Here is a 21899-nt window from a genome sequence, read left to right as displayed (position 1 = left end):
CAATGTTTTATTTACATTGCACACCTCGAGAGAAGACACTTAAATCTGCAGAGAATCGGGAAGCATCTCCCAGACAATAAGTTACAGCCCCCGCTGGGCTACAGCAGTGACTTGGGGAAGCAGCTCCTGCAAATGCTGGATGACACAGTCCCCTGGGGATGATGTCAAGTGGCTCCCAGCACTGCATGGAGCAGCCCTCTGCCACTGCACATGCCAGGAGGAGGAGCAGTCCATGAGGCTGCACATGGCTGCAGCATTGCGGCTGGGTCCGGACAGCTAAAACACAGCAGGTAAAAAAAACGGAGGGTTCCGGCGCATGCCAGCTGCCCAGCAGGCAGCAGCAGTTCCCTTTTGGCAGGAGGTCTCAGTGGTGGCAGCAGCTGTAGAAGTAGGTACTGCTCCTCTGGCCCAGGTCAACACTCTTCTCCTCTGGAAGACAGCAGGGGTGCTAAGCGGCTGGCATGTCTATACCATGATACTGCGTGGGAGCCCAGAAGCTGCTGGGCCCAGGCCTGGGCACTGGCATGTCCCGTGGGGGAGGGATTTAGTGTCCCAACAGAAGTGGCAGGGCTCACAGCCATAGCACCTCCCAGCGGTGTAGGTGTAGCTGGGCTGAGCATGCCTGGACAGACCTGGTGCCGAGCTGAGCACCAGTCCTGCAGCCAGCTAAGGCTTCTGGCTGCTTCTTAGCCAAAGGCCATTTGTGGCTCAGTTGGACAAATCTGCTGAACCAGGCCTGAGCAGAGACAACATGGTCATAACCGGATCCAAGCTTGGCAGGACAAACCCCAGCACGAAGCTGTAGCAGCCCCAGCACGAAGCTGTAGCAGCCCCAGCACGAAGCTGTAGCAGCCCCAGCACGAAGCTGTAGCAGCCCCAGGGAGGGGGATTTAGGAGGAAAGTTGCTACCCGACCCCACCGCATCTGGTCTGCCATATCCTCCTGAGGCATCTGCACCCCACAGGGTGCTGGGGGAAGGACAGATTCTGCCTGCTCACCTGTCATCACCTGGAAAGCCGTGAAGTGGACATAGTCCTCAGCCACCTTCTGGAACAGCTCATCTAGGGAGAGAGGGGGTAGGGTAGGTGTGGGCAGCCCTACCACTGAGCAGGACAGGGCTGGCACTGAGGGAGCTACTCACCTACACTCTGGCCTGTCTTACTGGAGGTCTCAAAATGTGCTGCTTTGATCTCTGAAACAAGGACTCAGGTTAGTGCCTGCTGTGGGTGCAAGATGTGGCCCCACAGGCTCAGGTCCTTCCAGAGTTACCCCTTGGACACAGCCACTGACAGCAGGCTGGCAGGAGCCCAGGGCAGGGCTCCATTCCTGTTCCCTCAGCCCAGCTGGCCACATGTCTGCCCATGTCAGGACATGCTGTGCCCAGAGAGGTCCCTGGCAGGGGCTAGTGCCACCAGAACTGCTGTAGAGCCAGAGCATGGGTAGAGCTCCTTGTACCTCCTGGATACAATACCTCCATTCCACCCCACACCCAGTAGGTGCTGTGGGAGCCTGAAAAGGGCTCACGCTACTCAGCGACAAGCACCTCGGCCCCACACAGTGTCCGCTCGTACCGTCAGCATAGTCCTGCACATCATGGAAGTCCATACCCCGCTTCCTCCTGTCCTCCTCCAGCAGATCACTCTTGGTGCCACACAAGTAGATCCGGCAGCCCTGCAGCAGGAGAAATGTGGTCCTGCCACTGCCACCAGCACTGCCACAGTTCCCCTTCCCCTCAGACAAGGCTCTGCAGCCCGCCCTGCCCAGCCTAGCCGTACCTCCTCGCAGTTCTGCAGCTCATTAACCCAGAACTTGGCTCGCTGGAAACTGCTGCTGTCGGTGAGATCTGGAGAGAGGGGTCAGGGTCTGTTCCCTCCCTCGTGTGCACAATCCTGACCCACTGGTGTGATCCCCTGCCCATGGCACAATGTCCTTACCGTAACAGACGATAGCAGCCCGTGCACCACGGTAGTAGATGCGGCTCATGGCCTCATAGCGTTCGGAGCCAGCAGTGTCCTGGAGGTGACAGGGAAGTGCTCAGATGGCGGCCGAGGGTCTCAAAGGTCTCATACACTCGGGATGGCAATGAGATGCTGGCACGGCCCTCACCCGTGCATGGCCCTCACCCCTGCACTCACCCAGATGCCTAGGGTCACTGTCTGTTCCCCTACAGTCATCACCTTAGCCACAAAAGCAGCACCGATTGTCTGGAAGAGAAGCAGCAGTGGAGCTGGCCGAGGGGAAACCGGCCCGAGCACGCGGTAGGATCTTCCTTAGGGATGCACAGGACATCTGGCCCGGGAACTCGCAAGGACCGGACCGGGAACTCGCGGGAACGCGGCTGGGAATGCGGCAAAGGGACGAGGGGGACCGGCCTTGGGAACACGCGGCAGGGCACCGGCCCGGGAACGCGGGAGGCATCGACACGGGGCTGTGGAGTTCTGCGCAGGGATGCGGGGGCATCTCGCCTGGGAACAGGAGGGGAACCCGAGGGACGGGAGGCACCAGCCTGGGGACACAGTGGGAAAACGAGGGGAACGACCCAGGTATATTGGAGCGATACAAGGAGTCACCATCCCGCGGAGGGAAAATGGACACGGGGGAACTGTCCCGGGGCCGAAAAGGAACCGCGGCGGGGCTGGGGGCCAGTCCGAAGCGGCGCCGGTCTGAAGCAGGCCCGGTGCGCGGTGACTCACGTTCTGGTAGGGCCCGGGTCGGAAGCGGCGGTGGGCGCAGCGCTCCACCAGGCTGCTCTTGCCTACGCCCTCCTGCCCCAGCAGCACCACCTTGGCGTCCACCCGCCGGCCGCTCATCTTCCTCCCGCCGCCGCCGCCGCCGCGGGGCGGGGCCGACACCAAGCGGGGCGGGCGCGGCGGAAGCGCAAGGTACGATGGGGCGGAGCCAGAGGCGGAAGTGCGCGGCGCGAGGAGGAAGTGCGCGGCGGGGCGGGCGGAGGCCGCATGGCGGCCGCCCAGCAGGCGCGGGCCGGAAAGGGAACAGCGGTGTGGGCCTGAGCGGCGACGGCGGCCCATGGGGAAGTACTGTGCCAGCCTGGGCGTCCTCAAGGGGCCCTGGGACCAGGTCTTCGCCGCCTTCTGGCAGCGCTACCCTAACCCCTACAGGTGCGCCGAACCCCTCTCCGATATCCGCCGCGGCCTTCCGCCCGTCTCCAAGGGATCCTCAGGGCTTCGTGTCCCCCATCTCGGTCCCTTTCGCGGGGCTCCAACGAGACCAAGGCCCCTCGCATGCCCCGTTCCAGAGCGGGTGCCTCACACTAGAGGTTCACTGTAGGACGCTGGTTCCTCTTCCCCCTTAACACCTCAGCTCTCTTTCCCTGCAGTGCCTGATGGTTCCCAGCCCCAGGGTGGTTGTTGGCCAGCAGCAGAGCCTGATATTTTCTTCCTCCTCTTCGCTGTAGCAAACATGTCCTGACCGAAGACATCGTTCACCGGGAGGTGACGGCGGACCACAAGCTGCTCTCCCGGAGGCTCCTGACCAAGACCAACCGGATGCCCCGCTGGGCAGAGCGCTTCTTCCCGGCCAACGTCGCCCACTCCGTCTACATCCTGGAGGACTCTATTGTGGACCCCAAGAACCGAACCATGACCACATTCACCTGGAACATCAACCATGCACGTCTTATGGTAGGTGCCCACAGGCAGGCATGCATTTTGGTGCGTGCCCAGGTGCTGGTCAGTGCTCACAGCCAGGTTGTGCCTTGTGCAGGTGGTGGAGGAGCGCTGTGTATACCAAGTGAACCCAGAGAACAGCAACTGGACCGAGGTTAAGCGGGAAGCCTGGGTCTCTTCCAGCCTGTTTGGTGTCTCACGGGCTGTCCAGGTAAGCACTGCCACACACTGAAGTACCATTACGTATGCACTCACTGGAGAGACCTTAAAGCTACTGCTCCCCTTGCTTTACTCCTTACCCTGTGCTGTTTTTTACCACCCTTTACCCTCATTCCCCCCATGCTTGTGAGTTCTTGAGATCCCAGAACCATCAATGCTGGTGAGCTTGAGCCCAGCAGATGTTCAGGACTGGTGAATCTGGGACAAAGCCCCAGGGGCTGTGTGTGACCAGGGAGCCGGATTTGCACCTTTCACTGAGTTTTCCCTTGCAGGAATTTGGTCTGGCCAGGTTCAAAAGCAATGTGACCAAGAGCACCAAGGGATTTGAATATGTGCTAGCGAGAATGCAAGGTGAGCACCCGAGAGCAGGCTGGGACTAGGTGGAATGTGTCTCTTGGACTTTAAGGTCACCCTGGGAACACTCCAGTCAATGGGCAGGTCGTGGCTTGAACTAATCCAACTGTGAAATCCTTGCCTTTGCCCCTGTGTCTTGGCACAGCCTGCTTTTCCTGAGCAAAGCAGCCAGGCAGCACTGTCAGGGCTGGGCAGGGGTGGAGCACAGGCAGAAGTGGAATATAGGCAGGAGAGAGAGAAGCAGTTACATGTCTGCAGTTCCTCTTGCAACATTCCCTGACACAAGCAGGTCAGGAGTGCTGTGCTCATATTCCCCACTATGTGGGGAAGTGATAGAGCCAGTCTAGCTTGCATCAGCGGGCACTCCTGTGCCAGTCAGGGCAGGGACCTGCTGGAGCTGGCTTAACAACTTCCATGTTACAGGAGAAGCTCCGTCCAAAACGCTGGTGGAGACAGCCAAGGAAGCAACTGAGAAAGCCAAGGAGACAGCTCTGGCTGCTACAGAGAAAGCCAAGGACTTGGCAAGCAAGGCAGCCACCAAGAAGAAGCAGTACGTGTGAGGGGCCCAGCACAGGTGGGCATCGGCTGCACCAGAACAGATAGGAAGCCTCCCTAGATTTTATATTTTTAAACAAACTGTATAAGTCTGACAATCAGCTGCTGTTAGATCCTCTCTGAGATGTAATTATCATTAAAGAATCTGTTCCCACCTCTGACTCAGCCTGGGGCTGGCCTGGCTAGAGAAAAATCAGCACTGTCGTCTACTCCAGAGGCCCAGCCCACTGCTGGGGTTCTAGGCTTGCAAGCAAAAGACAAGCAGGAGTTCAAGCAAGTGCCTTTACTGGAATAGTGTTGGGTACATACAAGAGAGGGGAACAGTTGTGGGGGCATGAAGGCAGGTTGCTTAATGCGCTCATTTTCCCTTTCTGGCTTTCTAGGTGTGGCGGAGCCCTCCTGTAGCCATGTCTGCTGGGGGCAGTGCTGGCCCACAGCCATGCCAGGCAGCCCCCAGATTGCCTGGGGGTGCATGGAAGGGTGTCTGTATGATAGCCAGGCTCTATGACAGTGCATTGCATTGCACAGTGTGTGCCACAGTGCTGTGCCAGCCCTGTGCACACAGCACAGTGGCCAGTGCTGCTCAGCGGCCCAGCAGTGGAGGGACCAAGTTGTGTGCTTGCCCCCACCTGTGGCCCCTTACCCGCGCAGCTGTGAGGAGGCCTGATGAGGCTGCGTTTCCTGCGGCAGTCGGCAGGGAGGAGATGAGCAGGCAGTGCAGGGAAGGCAGCAGGCGCTGTCAGGATGCGAGGCCGCGGGGACTGGAGTAGCTGTGGTCCCTCCCAGTGCCGAAACTGGACAGCAGGTCCCCACCGAATACTGCACCAGTCACCTCTATCTCGTCATCCTCTGGCCACCGGAGAGCCCAGGTCACGCCTCTGACAGTCTCCCCTCCCCTTTCTTACCCTCCCACACTGCCTCCACTAACCTCCCTCAGAGGGCTCCGAGAGCTGGGACGAGTCTAAACTGTCAGCCCGGGTCCGTTCCCCAGCACCGGCAGGCGAGAGAAGTTGTTCCAGTCGCTGCCGCAGGCTCCGTTGCCGGTTATGCAGCCGGTCCTTAGCCCTCCGTGCCCTCATATCCTGTTCCTCCAGCCTCTGCGGGGATCCAGAGAACTGTGAGCAGGGTCCGGAGCAGGGCCGCCAACTTGGGCGGCCCCGAGAGCCACCAGGGTCGTCCCACTCACCTGGATGTGAAGCCGGGCGCGGTGTAGGAGGTTCAGGGTAGTGGAACGAGCCGGCCCCGCACCCACTGGCACCTGCTGCTTCAGTCGTTCCAGGCAGCACCGGAGCTGAGCTCTCCTGCGGCCGGGAGGGGAAGTGGACGACACGGCGGTCAGCTCTAGAGTAACACCGGCATGACCACCCCCGTCCCCGCCGCTGCCTCGCGCCATGTCCCGGTACCTGTGCTTCTCCAGCGCGTTGTGCACCGACCTACGAGAGAGGCCCCTGGTGATGTTATCCGTGTTTTCCCTGCTGCCCCCTCCCCGTTTCCCTCAGCCCCGTCGCTCACCGGACGCTGCCCAAGGTTCGGCGGGACCGCGCGGGGCAGAGCGAGGCGTAGCCGTGCTCGGCCTCGGCTAGGCCCGGCGGGCACCGGGATAAGTCCGCCCCACGCTCCCTCCGCTCCAGAAACTCGGCCGCCTGTAGCAGCACCTGGATGCTGCTGACCGCCGGCTCCATAGCTGAGGCTGGGGGGGAGAGGAAGGGGCGGGCGCGGCAGGGGCACGGCGCACGCCCATTGGCTGTGAGAAGCTGACGCCAGCACGGCGGGGAAACAAATTCGGGCGGGAAAGCTCGTGCTTCAAATTTGAATCGTGGGGAGGGGCGCGGCGCGGCGGGCCCCTCCCACCAGTGCGACACGCCCCCTTCGCTCACGCCCAGGCTGCTGCGTGTGTGCCCATGTCAGCCAGGCGGGAGCAGGTACCTGTGCACCCCGCACGGCCACTCGGCCCCCTCGGAGAACCCACTGTCTCTAGCCCCTCGCCCGCCATCCTTCCTGTAACTCACAGGTGTCTCCGAGCCCGGATCGGCTGCCCCCACAACTTCCCGTTCGCGGGAACTGCCGCATCTCAGCACCACAGCGCCCAGACAGGCGGCTTTAACTTTTTATTAAAACCATAGGGCGGGGGCTGGGGTGAGTGAGGTGAGCGTCGGATCCGTGGGCCAGGGCCAGTCCCCGGGCAGTGCACGACCCGCCCAGGGCCGCCCCGGGGCATCCGCCGTCATGTGAGGGCTGTTTGCACCCTCTCAGGCCAGGACCCGGGGGGAGACTCTGCCCTCGACCTAAGAGCAGCCAGAGTTCACCTAGAAAAAAAAAACCACCACGAAGCAGATTTCCCACACGTTTCCAGACGGGGGGCAGATACATGGCAGCAGCCAACTCTCCAGGAGCAGGACATGGCTGTAGTGCATCTGGTGAAGTGATCCTGTGCCTACCATGACCTCAGCGGTGCCAGCATGGGGCACAGGCTACCACTGTGCGTGGCCAGTACTACCGACACACGTGTCCTGCTGCCATGTGTAGGGTCCTACCACCATGCCCACCCAAGCCCAAAGGGAGCTGTGAGGCCACAGAGCTGCCCAGCAGCCCTGGTGTGGCCCTTTCTCCCCAGACCAGGCCTGCAGCCTCCTGCTGATGTGGATCTGGCGCAGGGGCTGTCACTGGCTCCGGGTGCGCCGGGTTGCAGGCAAGAGATGTGCGGCGTAGCAGTGTGTGCAGACACGCACAGGCTTCAGCTGGCCATAGTGCGGCAGCGCCACAGCATGAGGCGAGCAGCGGGCACAGAAGATCTGCCAGGAGAGGGCCAGAGAAGTGCTGAGTGGAGCCAAGTCCCCAGGGGGACCTCCACACCCCCAGCCCAAACTTCTCCTACCTTCCCGCAGCTCCGGCAGTGGTGCCGGCGACGGAGCAGGGTAAAGGGTGAGCGGCATGCAGAGCACTGGCTGCATGTGCTGTCTGGCACCCACTCAGGCAGATGGTGGGCACCTGCTGGGTAAACACATTGGTTAAAGCTCCCCATCCCATTTCCCATCACTGCTTTGTTCTTAGGAATGTCCCGTGGCTTGACCATGCTCCTGTGTGTCATGGGGCTGGCTGCTCTGCTGAGCCAGACTCAGGCAGGACAAGGCAACTGTCCCTGTGTGCCTGGGGCTGTCCAAGGTAGCCAGACCCTCCAAAGCATGATAGGGGCAGGATCAGCCACAGCTTTGCACCCTGCCACAGAGCCATGACATCCTGGGCAACCCCCTACCTGTCCTCTGGAGCCTGGTTCCCTCTGCAGGGCTGGAGCACAGGGGACATTCAGTCACACGAGGAACATCTGCCACACATGGATCACTGTCTCCTGCAGGAACAAGGGCTGTGGTGATCCAGCCAAACCAGGCCTGGGCTCATCCACACAGGGCTGGGCACTGTGACCATGTTGTTCCCATGCCTGGGGCTGCAACTTTGTCTTATCAGGAACTGGCAAAAGGCAGAGCAGTAAGCTGCCATCCCTTGTGTCTCTGGGGGTTACTCACGGCTGGCATTTGGCTCCTCTGAGGGCTCTGTCTGTGAGGCGATGATCTTGAAAACTGTTTTCAAGATGCTCCGCAGGTCACTGGCAAAGTTGGTCTGGAGCTGATCGGCCACCCCTGCACCAGAAGTGCAGCAGGGTCAGGGTGCTGTGCTGCGGGGACAGGGTGCTTGAGGGGGATGTAGTGAGATAGTCACTCACCTGAGATGCAGACAAAAAGGGTGTGCAGCATATCCTTGGTGCTGCTGTAGCGGGAGCGCAGCTCCAAGCAGCGGGCACCTGGGGTGGCATCTAGCCCCAGGCTGCTCCCAAAGGGCTGGGGGCTACATGGGGGAGAGGTTACCATTACCCCAGGGGTGGTATGAAAAATCCCATTCCAGAGGGCAGAGAGCTGCTATCTTGGCCCTGCTCCCTTGCTGACACACACCTCCACTGCCAAGTGGTGCCTGCATCATCCCCCACACCAGGGGTTCCGCTGGGAAGTGCTGGGGTGGCATGTGTGACCTTCAGGAGACCCCAGGGAGCAGAGGGTTCCTCTCTGGCCACATCTGCCCCCCAAGCCGGAGGGGTGGCCAGATCACAGGGGTCCATTTCAGCTGTGCACAGGCTCCTCTCCAGCAGGTAGAGCTCCTTTGCAGACAGCACCTGCAGCAGGTCCCTGTCATGAGGAGACAGTGTCAGCCCCACATCATGGTCCCAGTGGTGTCCTGTGGCTGCACCCACAGGTGCTCATTGCCCCCCACCGCATACCTGATCTTCTTCAGGAGGTTGTAGAAGGGGCTGAAGACCCGGGACATCTGGTCAGGGCTCCGCTCCAAGCTGAGGGGACCCTCAGGGTAGATAAGGAGACCGCTGCAAGGGGATAAAGCCCAGTACACATCAGGGCATTGCCCAGGACCACACATCCTCAGGGGCAGAGGAAGCCAGTACAGGGCAGGGAACACCCAGCCATCCCTGGTCATTCTCTTCTCCAGGGGACTTCACTCACCTGATAATGGCCAGGCGAGGGATGGTGAACATCAGCAGTGGTTCATAGCCATCAATCATCTCCTGAGTCAGGTAGCCCAGGCGCAGGGCTCTGAGGGAAGGATGGACACCCTTACAGTGGGGCTGAGCCCTGGGATACTGCCCCATTCCTGGGACTGGTGTCACTGTAGTTCCCTGCCTGGTGTGTAGTGTTTCTTACCTCCCAACTGTCTCACAGAAGAGCACAATGATCTCCTGCTGCCTGTAGATCTCTTCAGGTGACTTAACCACCACCATTGAGGATACATAGCTGGAGAAATGGGAGGGACCATGAGGATCATTTGTCCCTGCCAGAGCCTCCTTGGCTCCCAGCACCCTAACCCTGGCTCCCACCTCAGCTCAAACTCTGCGAAGAGACGGTCGAACTGGACAAGCACAGCCTGGACAGGCTCTGGGTAGGAACTAGGCTGGTTCAGGCTCTGCTCCCGAAGCACTGTCCGCACCAACTCCAGGCTGGACAGCAGCTTCCTGGCCTGGGGCCGCAGCTGTGCCCCATCTGCCTCCTCCACCTCCAGGAAGGTCCCAGCCAGGAGACACTACCAGGACCAGGAGACTTTTCAGAAGCTAGCATTCAGGGCAGCACAGCCACTACCCCTATGGTCAGCATGCAGTGAGGTGCACTGTCCTGGCTGGCCCCCCAGCCCAGGGGATGCCAGAACCTATTTTGTACCCCAGGACAGCATCCTTGAGCTCACCTCAGCAGCAAAGAGCATGTGGTTCCCCAAGTTGCCCACCAAGAGCTCCTCGGGGAACTTGACTAGGTAGTCACGACTGTGCCGCTGCGTGGGAATGCACTCCTCCATGATCTGCTCCAGGACAGCCAGCAAGTGAGCCTGGGGAAGGCAAGGATGTCACCCACAGCCACCTGGGGAGACTAGGGTGACGCTGCAGCCCAGGCTGTCGCCATACCTGGCTGAGATGGAGCTGGTTGAGGAGCACCAGGTACTGCTGTGGGTCCAGCTCTGCATCTAGCCTGTTGATTTCAGCCACCACCTGTGTCACCCTCTCATCAGCAAAGAAGAACTGGGAAAGCAGGTGAGGGTCGGAGCGCTGTGAGGAGAGCAGAGAGGCTGTGGCAGGAGCACCCTCTGGGTGCTGGGCCAGGGGAACCCCAACTCTCCAGTTGGCACGGTGGTGGATGATAGGGTTTACTCTCCTGTGTCCAGTCCCTGTGGGGCAGCTCCGGGTCCATGAACATCCACTTGGGCAAGTACGTGAGACCACCACGGCGCCTCCAGCTCCGCTGAGCTGTGCTGGGGCCCGGGGGCAGGCCGGGAGGACCCCGGACGAGCCCTCCCGGGAAGCGCCGCAGTCCCCACCCACCCGTGCCTCAGTTTCCCCAGGGGCAGAACAGGACGAACAAGCTCAGCCGCATCCCGGCAGCGTGGGCACGGATGCGTGTGCGGCTGTAAACACCAGGTCGGGTTGAAAGGTCCGCGAGGGGAGCGGGAAGCCCGGAGGGACGCTCCTGGCTCCATCTCTCCCGCAGACCCCCGCGGAGACGGAGAAGGCCTGGAAGGGATCTCCTCGCCCCGGGATCGGGCGGTACCGGTACGGGCGCCGAGGTGCCCGGTCCTGCCCGCACTCCCGCCGCGCCCCAAGCCGCGGAGCCGGGCACCACTCCCTCATTTCGCTCCGCCCCGAGGGGGGCCCGCCGCCCCCCCCCGAGCTCGGTGCCAGCGGAGCCTCCGGGCAGCCTCGACGGGGCGGGGGGGGGGGGGAATACAGGTCTAGTGCCCTCCTCCCTGTCCCTGCTCTTACCTTGGGTCGGCGCAGCCAGCGGCGGAGGGCGGCGGGCAGCATGGCGCGTCCCGCAGCTCTGCCGCCACCCGGCTCCCCGTGCCCGCCGCTCGCCGACGGGGCGGGTCGGCACCGGGCACCGCCCGGAGGCGGACCGGGGCAGGGGCCACCTAGTCCCAGCACCGGGACGACCCAGTGGACCGGTCCCTTCCCCTCGGCGAGATCCGTGGGTTTTCCCGCTGCTGTGTGGCGGGAGGCGGCTGCCGCTCGACGAACCGGTTCCCTGCGGCAGGGTGGATGAGGGCGGGGGCCCCGTGGGGCTGGCAGGGTGCCCCCTCTGGCTGCCCCAGCTCTCCTAACCGGTGCCACCTTCTAGTCTCGATTCCTGGCTCCAGTTCACAGATACAATCCCTCAGGTTCATGGTTCTCTTCTGCCGGTGCCCAGGTCGCCCCTTCCCAGTTCCGCGGCTCTTCCCTCACTGTTCCCCTCTTTCCGCAGCCCCCCGAAGATCAGTCTTCTGGGGGCAGGGACACCCTAAGGACCCAGCCATGCGGCCCCTCTAGCCCCGAGCATGCTCGGGCTGAGGGGGGGGAGGGTGTCACTGCGGGAGGCTCCCGAAGGTACCCGCCTGCTCTTTGTTGTATGGGCTGTGCGGGGTGTGAGATGCTGCAGCGGGAAGGGGCCAAAGCAGCCTTTTTGGTGGGAGCAGAAGGGGACGACTGGCTGAGACAGGGTCCCGGGGAACGCTCAGGGTGCCGCGCACGGCAAACTACCCTGTCCATACAGAAGAAGGAGGCTGCTCCTGCATCACACCTGACCTGGCACTGCTGGCCACAGGATGTGGATGATGATAATTCAAGTGGCTGGAAGCCGAATGGGGTAGATTCAGCAGTAAAAAATCTACCGAATACGATTAAATAAACACGGTGGCACCACCTAAGCTTGAGGAAGTACCTGAGTCACAGAGGCCCCACAGCACACAGTCTGAGCCAGCCAGCTGCGGGTGCAGGACCAGCCCTGGTGTTGGGGATCTGCATGTCTCCACAGGCTCTGGGCTCTGGTTTTGGCTGGGCAGCTTGTCCGGCTTGCTGTGGCCGGGAGTCCTTACGCAAACAATAAGCCTGGAGCACTGCCTGTCCAACAGCTGTGGACATGTTTGGGATATTGTAGGCTTTTGATGGTGGCCAAGTGCGCCAAGTATCCCTGTGTCACCAGCACCAAACTCCACCCCACCCCAGAAGGGCAGCTCCCATGACATGAGGTGTAGTACAGAGTGAGGTTTAGCCTCGTGCAGACCAGTGCCACGATGAGTGGCTTTGGGGTGATGGGTGGCACCAAGGGTGCAGGGAGGAGAGAGACTGAGCTGCCTCCATCACCCTGAAGGGGGCACCCTGGGGGTACTGCAGGGCTGCAGGACCTGGTGTAGTGGGCAGCAGATCCCAGAGAGTAGCATGAGCTCAGGAAGCAGCAGGAAAGCTGGGGCAGCGGGCATGTGCTACATAGGAGGGGCAGGAGAGCCCTGCTCCGGGAACAGTGCACAGGGTGCAGCTTGCAGGTCTTGTCCTGTCTGGTTAGGGGCTTGCAACTCCAAGGATACCCTGACACTGAGCATGGTGCAGTATGCACCCAGGGTACTGGGGGGCATTGTTACACAGAGATGGGGTGCAGAAGGTCTGAATACCTACACGAGTGTCATGGGGTCTTCCACCTGTGGGAAGGCTGGAGCCATGCTGAGGATTAGCACAGCCCCGGTCTTTATCACAATGCACACATGGGTTCCAGCCTCTCTTCCTCCTCATCCCCATGTACCAGAGCGCTCTCAGTACTGCGGATTTATCCCTGCACTGCAACGTCCTCAGTCACAGGTGTGTTTGCAACTCGCCTGTACCGCAGTCCTGCTATGCTGGTACCACCAGTCCATTGCAGATGTGCAGCACACTGCCCACTGTCTTGGCCTTCCTACACGACCCCAGCGTGCGGGTGTTTCCAGTCCCTCTGTTATCCTGGTTCCCCGAGCGTACCCCGGCTGTGCAGCGCCGTCCTTAGCAGAAGGACGCGGGGAAGTGGGAAGGTAGGGCCGGAGCCGCCGATTACCACGGCGCCACCACCTCCTCCCCGCCGACAGGTGGCGCGCTGCCGTGCGATGCCGCCCTCTCGCAAGATGGCGGCGGCAGCTTCACCTTGTCGTGTCTTTCCCCCCCTCCCTCCTTCCCCTCGGGCAGGGGCCCGACGGGCCGTGCCGCCATATTGGCTGTTGTCCTGGCTGCGGCGGGTGGTGGGCCGCGCTCGCCATGACTCGCAGGCGGAATAAGGCAGCAGCAGCAGCGGCGGTGGTGGCGGCGGGTGGTTCTGGGTTTCGCCGTGAGAGAGTGACGGCTTCCGATGCCGGACCTTCTCCCCCTCCACCACCGCCGCCGCCAGAGCCGCCCGCCCCGCCTGAGGTGGTGGTGGCGGCGGGCAGCAGCGGGGAGTCGGGCAGAGCCACCGCTCAGGTACCGAATTAGGGCCCGCGGCGCTGTCCGTGAGGGAATCGCATTCGGTTCGGGGATGGGGCAGGGCCCGGGGTGGGGGGCCTCCCCCGGATCCCCGTCGGGCCATACTCCATCCGCGCCCTGACTCCCACCTCGGTGCATCCCTGAGGCACACCCTTGCTTGAGGCGCTGGTGTCTCCCATCTCCCTCTTCCCACTTTTGGAGGGTTCGCTGCGCCTTCGGAGGTCGTGGTGGGGAACCCACGCTGCTGGGGTACCCCTTGGTGGTGCTGAGATGAGCAGGGAAGGTGGGAAGTGAGTCACAGCCCTTCTCTGGGGAGCGTGGCCGCTTTGGGATGTGAGAGCTGCTTTTCACAGCATTCTGTGGCATGCTCGGGGCTGGGATGGGTGTGCGGGTAGGGCCCTGACCTTGGCTTTGCTGTGCTGAATGGCTGAGTCGCCTTGGATGCGTTGAGCAGCAGCGGGACTTTGTGGTACCTCTGGGAGGTGGCTGGGGTGTTGGAGGCTCCCACTAATATGTGTCATGATGGGGGCTTGTCTCTCCCAGTCATTCGGAGAGGCTGATCTCAGCCTCTGCTGGTGAGGGTGAATGAGCCAGGGAGCCAGTCCCCCCCATTGCATGCTTCTCCGCTCTGGCAGGACCAGCAGTGCTCAGCGGCATGAAAGCAAAGGGCTTTCCTAGTCCCATGGTCTGCGCACCGTTTGCTCTGTCCCTGTATGTGAAGAGATCTTGCAGGTCTGCTCGGGAGATCTGTGTGCACTTTGGAGAGCAGGGACCAGGGTTTGGGGACAGGTGTGCTTGCCTGGATGGCGTGGTGTGCTTGAGGGAGTGTTCCACAGCTTCTTGCAGAAGGGATCCAGCCCTGCTGATGGCAGGTGGCCTCAGCATCTGCTGAGCAGGCTGTGGGCTGGTTCCGGCACCTCTTGCCACTTGACGTCTCCCAACACGCCTGGCTGCTGCTGCCTGCTCCAGGTCGCGGGCAAGGAGCACGGGGGTGGGCCTTGGGTCTGGATGCGCTGGGTGGGTCGTGGAGAGCCATTCTCTTGTGTGCGGCGGTGTCTGTGTCAGCCCCTTCTGAGACACAGGGGGACCTGGGACCCCCCTCCTCCCCGTGACCGGCCAGGCGGGTGGCCAGGGGAGCTGTGCGCCCCTTCTACTTTCCTTGGCCTCTGACCTTTGCTTCACCTTGAGCCTGGGAGACGCCATCTGTTTCACAGCAGCAGTTCAATATGCAGCTCATTGTGGCGGGGCCCCGCCGCGGCGGCAGACAATGGGGGCCCCCTCGCCCGCGCCACTCCGGGCTCGTCACGGCTGTCAGGCCTCCAGCGAGCCCGCGGGCTGTGGTCCCGCTCCTGCCGCAGCGCTGGGTGGGACGCCCCAGCCTGACTGCCCCGTGCTGAGAGCACGAAGCGGCACCGGGGGCTGCACCCCACCCTGGCACATCTGCGCCATGGCCTGTGCAGAACAAAGAGGCGGGTGGGAGGGCCTGGGGCTTTCGGCTAACACAGTGGGGGGTCTGCGATGGGCAAGGAGCAGGGTTATGGCTGCCAGACCCCCTGTTCTGTGTCCCTGAATGGCAGTTTCAGTGGTTCTTGCTTTGCTCTGCAAGTCTCCTTAGTTCTGCTGTACCAGAGGTGATAGTGGGAGTTACTGGTGGCCTCCCAGCTTTGGTTGGTGTTGGGGCTGGCTCTTTAACGTGGTGTAATCTTCCCAAGGGTTCAAAATGCTCCTAGGTAGCATGTGGAAGGCTGGCAGCAGCTGAGTAGCCTGCTGCTGCTCTCCTCCTGTGGGAGAAGGTGTAGTCCCACGTGTTGGCTTACCAGAAATTGTCTGGTTTGGTGTTAGCGTCCCAAGGTCTCATTTACTATCTCATCTGCCCCACACCTGTGCTGACCTGGAGCACTGCTGTGTGGCAGGTCATATCTCAGTTGGCTCATAGTCTGTGTGTCCTTCTGCAGGTGCTACCCACCACTAACCAGTCAGTGCAGACATGCTGCCTGCTCTGCCACCGGGAGCGCAAGGACTGGGGAGGACCATCCCACAATGGGCTGGTTTCCCCGGGCGAGAGGCTGCCACCAGACTTTGTGCCAACGCTCGTACAGAACCTCTTGGGAGAAATGCCACTGTGGATCTGCCAGAGCTGCCGGAAGAGCGTGGAGGAGGAGGAGCGGCGGGCAGTGCAGGAGCAGGCCCTGGCAGTAAGTAGTTATGGAGCTGGGTTTGAAAAGGCTGGGGCTGTAGCTCCCAGGACCCTGTGGTCCCCACCACCCTGTGGCACTGGCTGGGTCCCCCTCCTTACTCAGAGCTCAGCACTTCAAACATCTCAGCCTTGCTGCTCCCTGCAGCCATGCTGCCCTCCTTGGGGCTGCTGCTGGCTCCTTGTGGAGAGATTGTGGTAGGGCAGAGTGTGGTGCTGTGGAGGCTTGCCCAGCAGCCTGTGCTGTGTTGGAGCTGCCTGCCTGGCAAGGCTGGCAGTGCTACTGCTTCTCTGCCAGCTCTGCTCCATTCTGTATTGTCTTGCATCCCCTCTGGTCCTGATTGCTCTTCAACGTTACGCTGAGTCTCCCTGGCACAACAGTGTGTGCCAGGGTAGGTGTCTGCCCATGTGTGGAGCTCAGGGGAAGAGCAGCTTCTTACTGCTTGGCTTTGTATAACCGTGACCGGGTTTGAGTGGCTGCAGAGCAAATGGGTGGCCCTTAGCCTGGCACAGCCATGCTGGTAGAGGCCTTGGGAGCCAGACTGTGTTGCTGTTGGATGGACTGGCTGTTTGCCACCCCCGAAACAGGAGCAGTTCCTATGAGCTGAGCCCTTGTCTCAGAGCAGTGGAGGGGGTCTTGATGCTGATGCCCTGGGGACAAGGGCCCCCCTTCCCAGCCCGCTGCTGCTTCACTCTGTGTTTTCCTTGCCAGGTCTCGTTATCCCACACATCCTGCAAGTCACAATCTTGTGGGGGTGGCTCCCATTCCTCTTCTTCTTCCTCCTCCTCTTCTTCTTCCTCGTGCCACGGGAACTCAGGGGACTGGGACCCCAGCTCTTTCTTGTCTGCTCACAAGCTCTCGGGCCTCTGGAACTCGCAGCACACCAACGGGGCTGCACAGGGCAACCCCCTCGGGGCCCCCCCTGCTGCACTAGGTGAGTTGAAGCTAGCTGTGGGGTTGAGCAGAGCTTTCTGCCTGATCTTTGGCTTAGGTGGGCACCCCGCTGGTGGGCAGGGTCAGGCAGGCTGTGTGTCTGAACGCCAGTGCCAGCAGGATGCCTGAGTCCTTTCCAAAAGCAGAGGGTGCTATGAGCTGGCTCTAGCTCTGCTTTCCTTCCAGGTGACAAGCACCCCAGCTTCGCTCTTTCTCCGGAGTGTGCCAGCCAGGCGCCTGCAGTGGCTCTGGGGCTAAAGGCCTGTCCCTACAGCCACACAGTGTCCTCCACCTCCAGCAGCACTGCCCCAGGCTCGCCTCTGCCTACCTCACTTGACTTTTGCAAGACGCTGCCGAAGCAGTTCAAAAGCATGTGCCGGAGGGCCACCCCACCAGGTTTGTGCCCAGGGGCAGGGTGAGCCTTATCCTCCCAGCCCACAGAGTCCTTGTTGCCCCAGTGCCTTCTCCTTCCTCTGCCTTCTGGGGGCAGGGGTGAGTCCTGTGGGGGAAATGAAGTGCCACCAAGGCTTCTTGTGAGCAGGGATGGCTTATTGCCTAAGTGCTCTCCTACCTGGGGTGAGGCAAGGTTTGTCCCATGGAAAAATGGGCTGTGCATGATTCCAAGCATGATTCTGGCCCATTCAGAACAGCTGGGGTCTGACTGTCTCTGCTCCTGCCTGCAGGTGAGGCCTTCCACTCCTCAGAGCACCATCAGCACTCGGACCTCACTGCTCCTCCTAACAGTCCCACTGGCCTCCCCTCCCAGCTGCCAGCGCTGATCCCCTCCAAGCAGATGCCTGCCCATCCAGGGCCCTTTGGTTCCCCACCTCACATCCCACTGGCCACCTCTCCACAGGCTGCGCTCTTCCCTGTGCCCAGCGCACAGGCAGCAGCCCCAAAGCCGGCATCTGAGCCCCTTCCCACTGGCACGGTCTCGCACAGCCCAGGGTCGTGTAAGAGCCCTCACCTGCCCCCTGCCAACATGCCACTGCTGAAGATGCCACCTCCCCTGTCAGGCTGCACTCATCCCTGCAATGGGCATTGCAGTACTTCGCTCATCCCTCCTCCCACCTCCCACCAGCTGCCCAGCACGAACAGGTGAGTAGAGGAGCCCTGCCTGCCTCTAGCCTGTCTCCTTGCTGGCCATTGTGCCCTTTCTCCCACCCCTGCCCATGGATATGCTTTTCCCTGTGAAGGGACCAGCTGCCTTGCATGGTGGTGTGGAGAGCCACTGTGTTTGCGAGCCAGTATTTGCTGCAGACCACTGGTCTCTGAGGGTTGAGCTCTTTCTCTACCCACATGTCTTCTCCCTGCGGTTGTCCTTTAGTACTGTGGTGCAGAAGAGACTGTGCTTGCTCCTTCTCCAGCTAAAAGACCCAAAGGAAGCACGTGGTCAACCTGCTGTTGGCCAACAGGACCTTTGTCAGTGAGATCCGTCGGGCAGCTGTGGCACTGAGCAAAGGTCCTCAAGAAGATGAAGCCTGTGGACTTGTTCTGCTCACCTGCTCCCCTGTCCCTCTCTGGGCTGCCTGTGCCCTGGAAGAGAGCACACTGAGTCACGGGCATTGGTTCCTCTCTGCTGATTAGTGCTCCTTGTGGAGAGCCAGCCAGGTCCCGAGCTGGAGCTCGAGGAATGGTGCTGTGGGCCATGCCCTGGCCTCCCTGTCTCTGAGCTGGGTAGTCTGTGCCTATGGGAGCCGGGCCTGCCTGCACGTGGGGCTGTCTGGCAGCTGCATGCAGTTCCAGCGTTTCTCACCTGTGCTACCTGCTGCCCCCCAGTGAGTACTGCTCCCTGCCCTGGAATCAGCTTGTGGCCTGGCAGAGGGACATTGTTTTCTGGAGCTCTGGTGCCCCAGCCTCCTGACTGCCAGAGGCCCTGGGGGGCAAGGAGCTACAAATGTCTTCTGTTGTGGGCTCCTCTGCCATCTTCAGAGGAGGAGGAGGATACAGGGGAGGGGGTTTATCTGCTCTGCAAATCCTTCTACTTGGGCACAGGCTGCCCATGAGGACTATTCCTGTGTGCATAGTGGGGGTGATTTTTGAGACTCCCTGGCTCTCACTCACCTCTTGCCTGTCTGTCCTTTTCCTCAGGGAGCCCTCTTGCAAAGGGCACAAATTCCCAAACGGTACCAGCTGCCATCCACCACAGCCTTGTGAGGCAGATGAGGGGCTCGGGGAGGATGAGGACAGCAGCTCAGAGCGCAGTTCCTGCACCTCCTCCTCTACCAACCAGAAAGATGGCAAGTTCTGTGACTGCTGCTACTGTGAGTTCTTCGGCCACAATGCGGTGAGTGAGTGACTGCTCTGCAGCCACCCCTGGTTCTTGTGCTCTGCTCTTCTGTGAGATGTTGCGGAGTCTGTGTGCCGAGAGTGTGGAGGTGGGCAGGTCTGGCCGTGGCTATTCCCTGCTGGCATGTGTATTCCCCATTTTGTTGCTGTCCTGCCTCAGCAGACGGCTGGTCCCCTTGCTCCTGACTCACAGCTGCCTGCCCAGCCCTGGGGCTTGGCATGGCCAGCCAAACCCTGTAGCTTTGCAGTGGGAAAGAGTTCAGAGGGGACTGTACCAATTTGTCTCACTGAGACCTCAGGGGAAGGAGCAGCTGGGGAGGTTGGTGGAGTCTTGTGGGGAAGCTGGGGCAGCCTGTGTGTGATCCTGGCTTTGGTGCCTGCCCATCTGACAGCGCTTGCCTCCTGCAGCCCCCAGCCGCTCCCACGAGCCGCAACTATGCTGAGATCCGGGAGAAGCTGCGTTCGCGTCTCACCAAGAGGAAAGAGGAGCTGCCGCAGAAACTGGGCCACAGCAGCAGCTCAGGAGAGCCTGCCGTGGACCACCGCAATGTGGACGAGCTGCTGGACTACATCAACAGCACAGAGCCTAAGCCCTTGAACAGTGCCAAGGCAGCCAAGCGGGCACGACACAAGCAGAAGAAGAAGGTGAGGCTGGGCAGAGGGAAGTGCTGCAAGCTGCAGGATGGAGGTGGGGCAACTCCCTTGAAAGACTTTACCCTCTCACCCGTATTTGATTCCTTGAATGTCGTGTCCTTCGATGCCCCCCTCTCCCCTGAGGTGACACCAGTGGCCGGCTCTGTACAGGGCTTCCCTTGCCTCTATTCCTGCAGACGCCCAGCCCTCCTGGGCTCTTTGGACTGCACTGTCCTACTTGTTCTGTTCCACATCTGTGACCAACACTCATGCATCTGTGGTGGAGACAGACAGTGCCATGATGGCTCAAGCTGAGGCCTTGTGCCCAGAGTGGCATCTGGTGTGGAGTGTGGTGGTTGTTGCAGTCCCATAGAGGACACAAAACAGTGCTGAGGCTGTGGAAGACATGGTGTGACCATGCTGAGTGATGGTCCTTTGGTCTGCTGCATGATGAAGCTGGTGTACAGCTAGGCTCGTGGCCTGCATGTGAGGGGCTGTGGCCCAGGCAATGTGACCCTAATGGCACCTGTGTTGCAGGAAAAGGAGAAAGCCCAGCTGGAGGCAGAGGCCCAGAAACGGGCAGAGCATGCCCCTGCAGCCAGCCAAGCCAGAGAGACGGCTGAGGAGAAGCTGTTGGAGTGGCCAGAGCTGGAGCTGGAGCGGGTGAACAGCTTCCTAAGCAGCCGGCTACAGGAGATCAAGAACACTATCAAGGACTCCATCCGGGCCAGCTTCAGTGTCTATGACCTCAACCTGGATGTTAACGACTTCCCCAAGAAGGCAGCTGTCCTGGAGCAGAAGAACCTGCTCTCCCACCTCAATGGTTCATCTGACCTTCAGGACATAGACCTAGCCCTGGCACCACTGAGCCTGGGCCCTACCAAGAGCCACACACTGCTGCGGGGTGAGCTGGGCCCCCGATGGGCTGAGGGCCCTGGGGATCCACCACCAGCCCCAGTGGCGGCTGAGAATGGGGTGGTGAAGCGCCTCAGTGCCGTGCCCAGCCTCTCCCGCATGATCTGGGTGCAGTCCAAGGCTGCAGACTCTGCCGTGGATGACAGTGGGCTGAGCCCAGAGCCTAAGGAGGGACCACAGCCCAAAGGGCCAGAACCGCCAGAGCCAGTGCCTGCGGGTAGCCGACAGCGGAAGAACAAGCGGCAGGGTGGGCAGGTGAAGAAAGGGGAAGGTGCTACTGCCATGCCTAGTGGCCAGGGCCGGCTGGAGAGCCCTGGTGCAAAGGGGCAGGTTCTGGCAACCAAGCACCCTTCCAAGGCAAGTGCCGCAGAGCCACAGCGAGCAGGCAGCTGTGCTGAGCCAGGGGAGAATGGCAAGGGGCAGCCCTGGGGCTGCGGCAGCAGGACAGAGAAGGAGAGGAGTGGCGAGTGGAAGGGCCGGAGGGGAGAGGGCAAGGCAGAGCTGCCAGAGCCAGTGCAGCAGTCACCTGCCCTGGCTGCTGCAGACAGGCAGTTGCCTGCCCTATCTGCACTGGGGGGCTCCCCCCAGCCTAAAGGCAAGAGCAGGAAGAGCCGGAACAAGGTGGAGAAATCCAATACCTCGATCGGTGAGTACTGGGAGCGCTGCTTTGCCCTGCCATCCACCCTGACTCTTGCCAGCCCCTTGCCTGTAGAGCCACATTGACCCTCTCTCTGCTTTTATAGATGATGTGTTCCTGCCCAAGGACCTAGACGGGGTGGAGATGGATGAGACTGACAGAGAAGTGGAATATTTCAAGAGGTGAGGGGGCAGCTCCAAGGGACTGAGCTCTGACAGCAGGGCTGGGGAGGGGCTGGCAGCTGACTGAGGTTGTCCTTTCCCTACCAGGTTCTGCCTGGATTCAGCCAAGCAGACCCGGCAGAAGGTTGCAGTGAACTGGACCAACTTCACCCTGAAGAAAACCACTTCCAGCGCAGCCCAGTGAGGTGCGGGGGAACTACCCCACCCACCCACGGCTGCTTGCCTCTCCTCACTGTGCCCCCCGCCCTGCCCCGCGGGCCCCCCGCCTAGCCTCGGTGGGGTCCCCTCCTCTGCGGGGGGCCCTGGTGCTCTCCTGTCCCGCGGGGACCGCCCCGTCCTCCTGCCCCACCTTCCCCGCGGGGTGACACGCCCCCCCCGGCTGTCCCGTCCCCCTCTCCGTGGGCGCCTGGCTGCCAGCGCCGCGGGGAAGGATCGTGCTGGCCCCAATAAAGAACTTTTTAATTTTTTATTTTATTTAAACCCCGCTGTCTGCTGCTTTCTGCCGCCCCGGGGTGGGTCGAAGGCGGGGGTGTGTGTGTGTGGGGGTACGGCCATGCTCCTTGTGCGTAAGTTCGGCCGTCC

The 21899-nt window shown here is 61.3% G+C and overlaps 5 protein-coding genes across 5 annotated transcripts; 2 read left to right on the top strand and 3 right to left on the bottom strand.

The window, feature by feature from the left end:
- Positions 1–2877, bottom strand: RAB24 (RAB24, member RAS oncogene family). The gene is made up of 8 exons (XM_009904698.2): positions 2694–2877; positions 2136–2204; positions 1935–2013; positions 1776–1843; positions 1572–1671; positions 1142–1192; positions 999–1061; positions 1–429 (listed from the first exon to the last, which is right to left on the bottom strand). Exons 1-8 carry the CDS (start codon positions 2808–2810, stop codon positions 365–367), a joined length of 612 nt encoding a protein of 203 aa, XP_009903000.2. The 5' UTR covers positions 2811–2877; the 3' UTR covers positions 1–364.
- A 33-nt stretch (positions 2878–2910) lies between these two features.
- Positions 2911–4915, top strand: PRELID1 (PRELI domain containing 1). The gene is made up of 5 exons (XM_009904619.2): positions 2911–3119; positions 3416–3641; positions 3724–3837; positions 4118–4196; positions 4623–4915. The coding sequence occupies exons 1-5, from the start codon at positions 3028–3030 to the stop codon at positions 4757–4759; spliced, it is 648 nt and encodes a 215-aa protein (XP_009902921.1). The 5' UTR covers positions 2911–3027; the 3' UTR covers positions 4760–4915.
- Positions 4916–5083: 168 nt separating this feature from the next.
- MXD3 (MAX dimerization protein 3) lies at positions 5084–6436 on the bottom strand. Its single transcript, XM_009904699.2, has 5 exons — positions 6267–6436; positions 6158–6187; positions 5941–6055; positions 5683–5851; positions 5084–5603 (listed from the first exon to the last, which is right to left on the bottom strand). Exons 1-5 carry the CDS (start codon positions 6434–6436, stop codon positions 5494–5496), a joined length of 594 nt encoding a protein of 197 aa, XP_009903001.2. The 3' UTR covers positions 5084–5493.
- A 748-nt stretch (positions 6437–7184) lies between these two features.
- On the bottom strand, positions 7185–11100 carry LOC104303998 (lateral signaling target protein 2 homolog). Its single transcript, XM_054168271.1, has 12 exons — positions 11059–11100; positions 10207–10347; positions 9993–10130; positions 9631–9833; positions 9458–9547; positions 9260–9349; positions 9022–9123; positions 8699–8929; positions 8473–8594; positions 8276–8389; positions 7630–7742; positions 7185–7546 (listed from the first exon to the last, which is right to left on the bottom strand). The coding sequence occupies exons 1-12, from the start codon at positions 11098–11100 to the stop codon at positions 7415–7417; spliced, it is 1518 nt and encodes a 505-aa protein (XP_054024246.1). The 3' UTR covers positions 7185–7414.
- Positions 11101–13199: 2099 nt separating this feature from the next.
- On the top strand, positions 13200–21710 carry FAM193B (family with sequence similarity 193 member B). Its single transcript, XM_054168389.1, is given in 11 exon segments — positions 13200–13316; positions 13318–13530; positions 15489–15728; positions 16440–16662; positions 16848–17057; positions 17345–17759; positions 18753–18948; positions 19359–19595; positions 20121–21144; positions 21242–21317; positions 21405–21710. Coding segments are annotated over 11 exon segments (3048 nt in total). The 3' UTR covers positions 21502–21710.
- The last annotated feature ends 189 nt before the right edge of the window (positions 21711–21899 follow it).

Source organism: Dryobates pubescens, chromosome 16 (genome assembly GCF_014839835.1).
Source record: "Dryobates pubescens isolate bDryPub1 chromosome 16, bDryPub1.pri, whole genome shotgun sequence".
Classification (NCBI taxonomy): domain Eukaryota; kingdom Metazoa; phylum Chordata; class Aves; order Piciformes; family Picidae; genus Dryobates; species Dryobates pubescens.
The sequence above is the reverse complement of the archived record's forward strand: the minus strand, read 5'-3'. Positions and strand labels throughout refer to the sequence as shown.

Bases quoted from the DNA above. Each gene is read 5' to 3' on its own strand.
- RAB24 (XM_009904698.2), bottom strand. From the start codon at position 2,810: ATGAGCGGCCGGCGGGTGGACGCCAAGGTGGTGCTGCTGGGGCAGGAG. The intron at 1,672-1,775 runs GTACGGCTAGGC...CTCCTGCTGCAG, and splicing joins AGCTGCAGAACTGCGAGGAG to GGCTGCCGGATCTACTTGTG. The intron at 1,062-1,141 runs GTGAGTAGCTCC...CTCTCTCCCTAG, and splicing joins TAAGACAGGCCAGAGTGTAG to ATGAGCTGTTCCAGAAGGTG.
- PRELID1 (XM_009904619.2), top strand. From the start codon at position 3,028: ATGGGGAAGTACTGTGCCAGCCTGGGCGTCCTCAAGGGGCCCTGGGAC. The intron at 3,120-3,415 runs GTGCGCCGAACC...TCTTCGCTGTAG, and splicing joins CGCTACCCTAACCCCTACAG to CAAACATGTCCTGACCGAAG. The intron at 3,642-3,723 runs GTAGGTGCCCAC...TGCCTTGTGCAG, and splicing joins TCAACCATGCACGTCTTATG to GTGGTGGAGGAGCGCTGTGT.
- MXD3 (XM_009904699.2), bottom strand. From the start codon at position 6,436: ATGGAGCCGGCGGTCAGCAGCATCCAGGTGCTGCTACAGGCGGCCGAG. The intron at 5,852-5,940 runs GTGAGTGGGACG...GGATCCCCGCAG, and splicing joins GCGCCCGGCTTCACATCCAG to AGGCTGGAGGAACAGGATAT. The intron at 5,604-5,682 runs GTTAGTGGAGGC...TCCGGTGGCCAG, and splicing joins CTCGGAGCCCTCTGAGGGAG to AGGATGACGAGATAGAGGTG.
- LOC104303998 (XM_054168271.1), bottom strand. From the start codon at position 11,100: ATGCTGCCCGCCGCCCTCCGCCGCTGGCTGCGCCGACCCAAG. The intron at 9,124-9,259 runs GTGAGTGAAGTC...ATCCCCTTGCAG, and splicing joins CCTCGCCTGGCCATTATCAG to CGGTCTCCTTATCTACCCTG. The intron at 7,743-8,275 runs GTGAGTAACCCC...TTTACCCAGCAG, and splicing joins AGAGGAGCCAAATGCCAGCC to GTGCCCACCATCTGCCTGAG.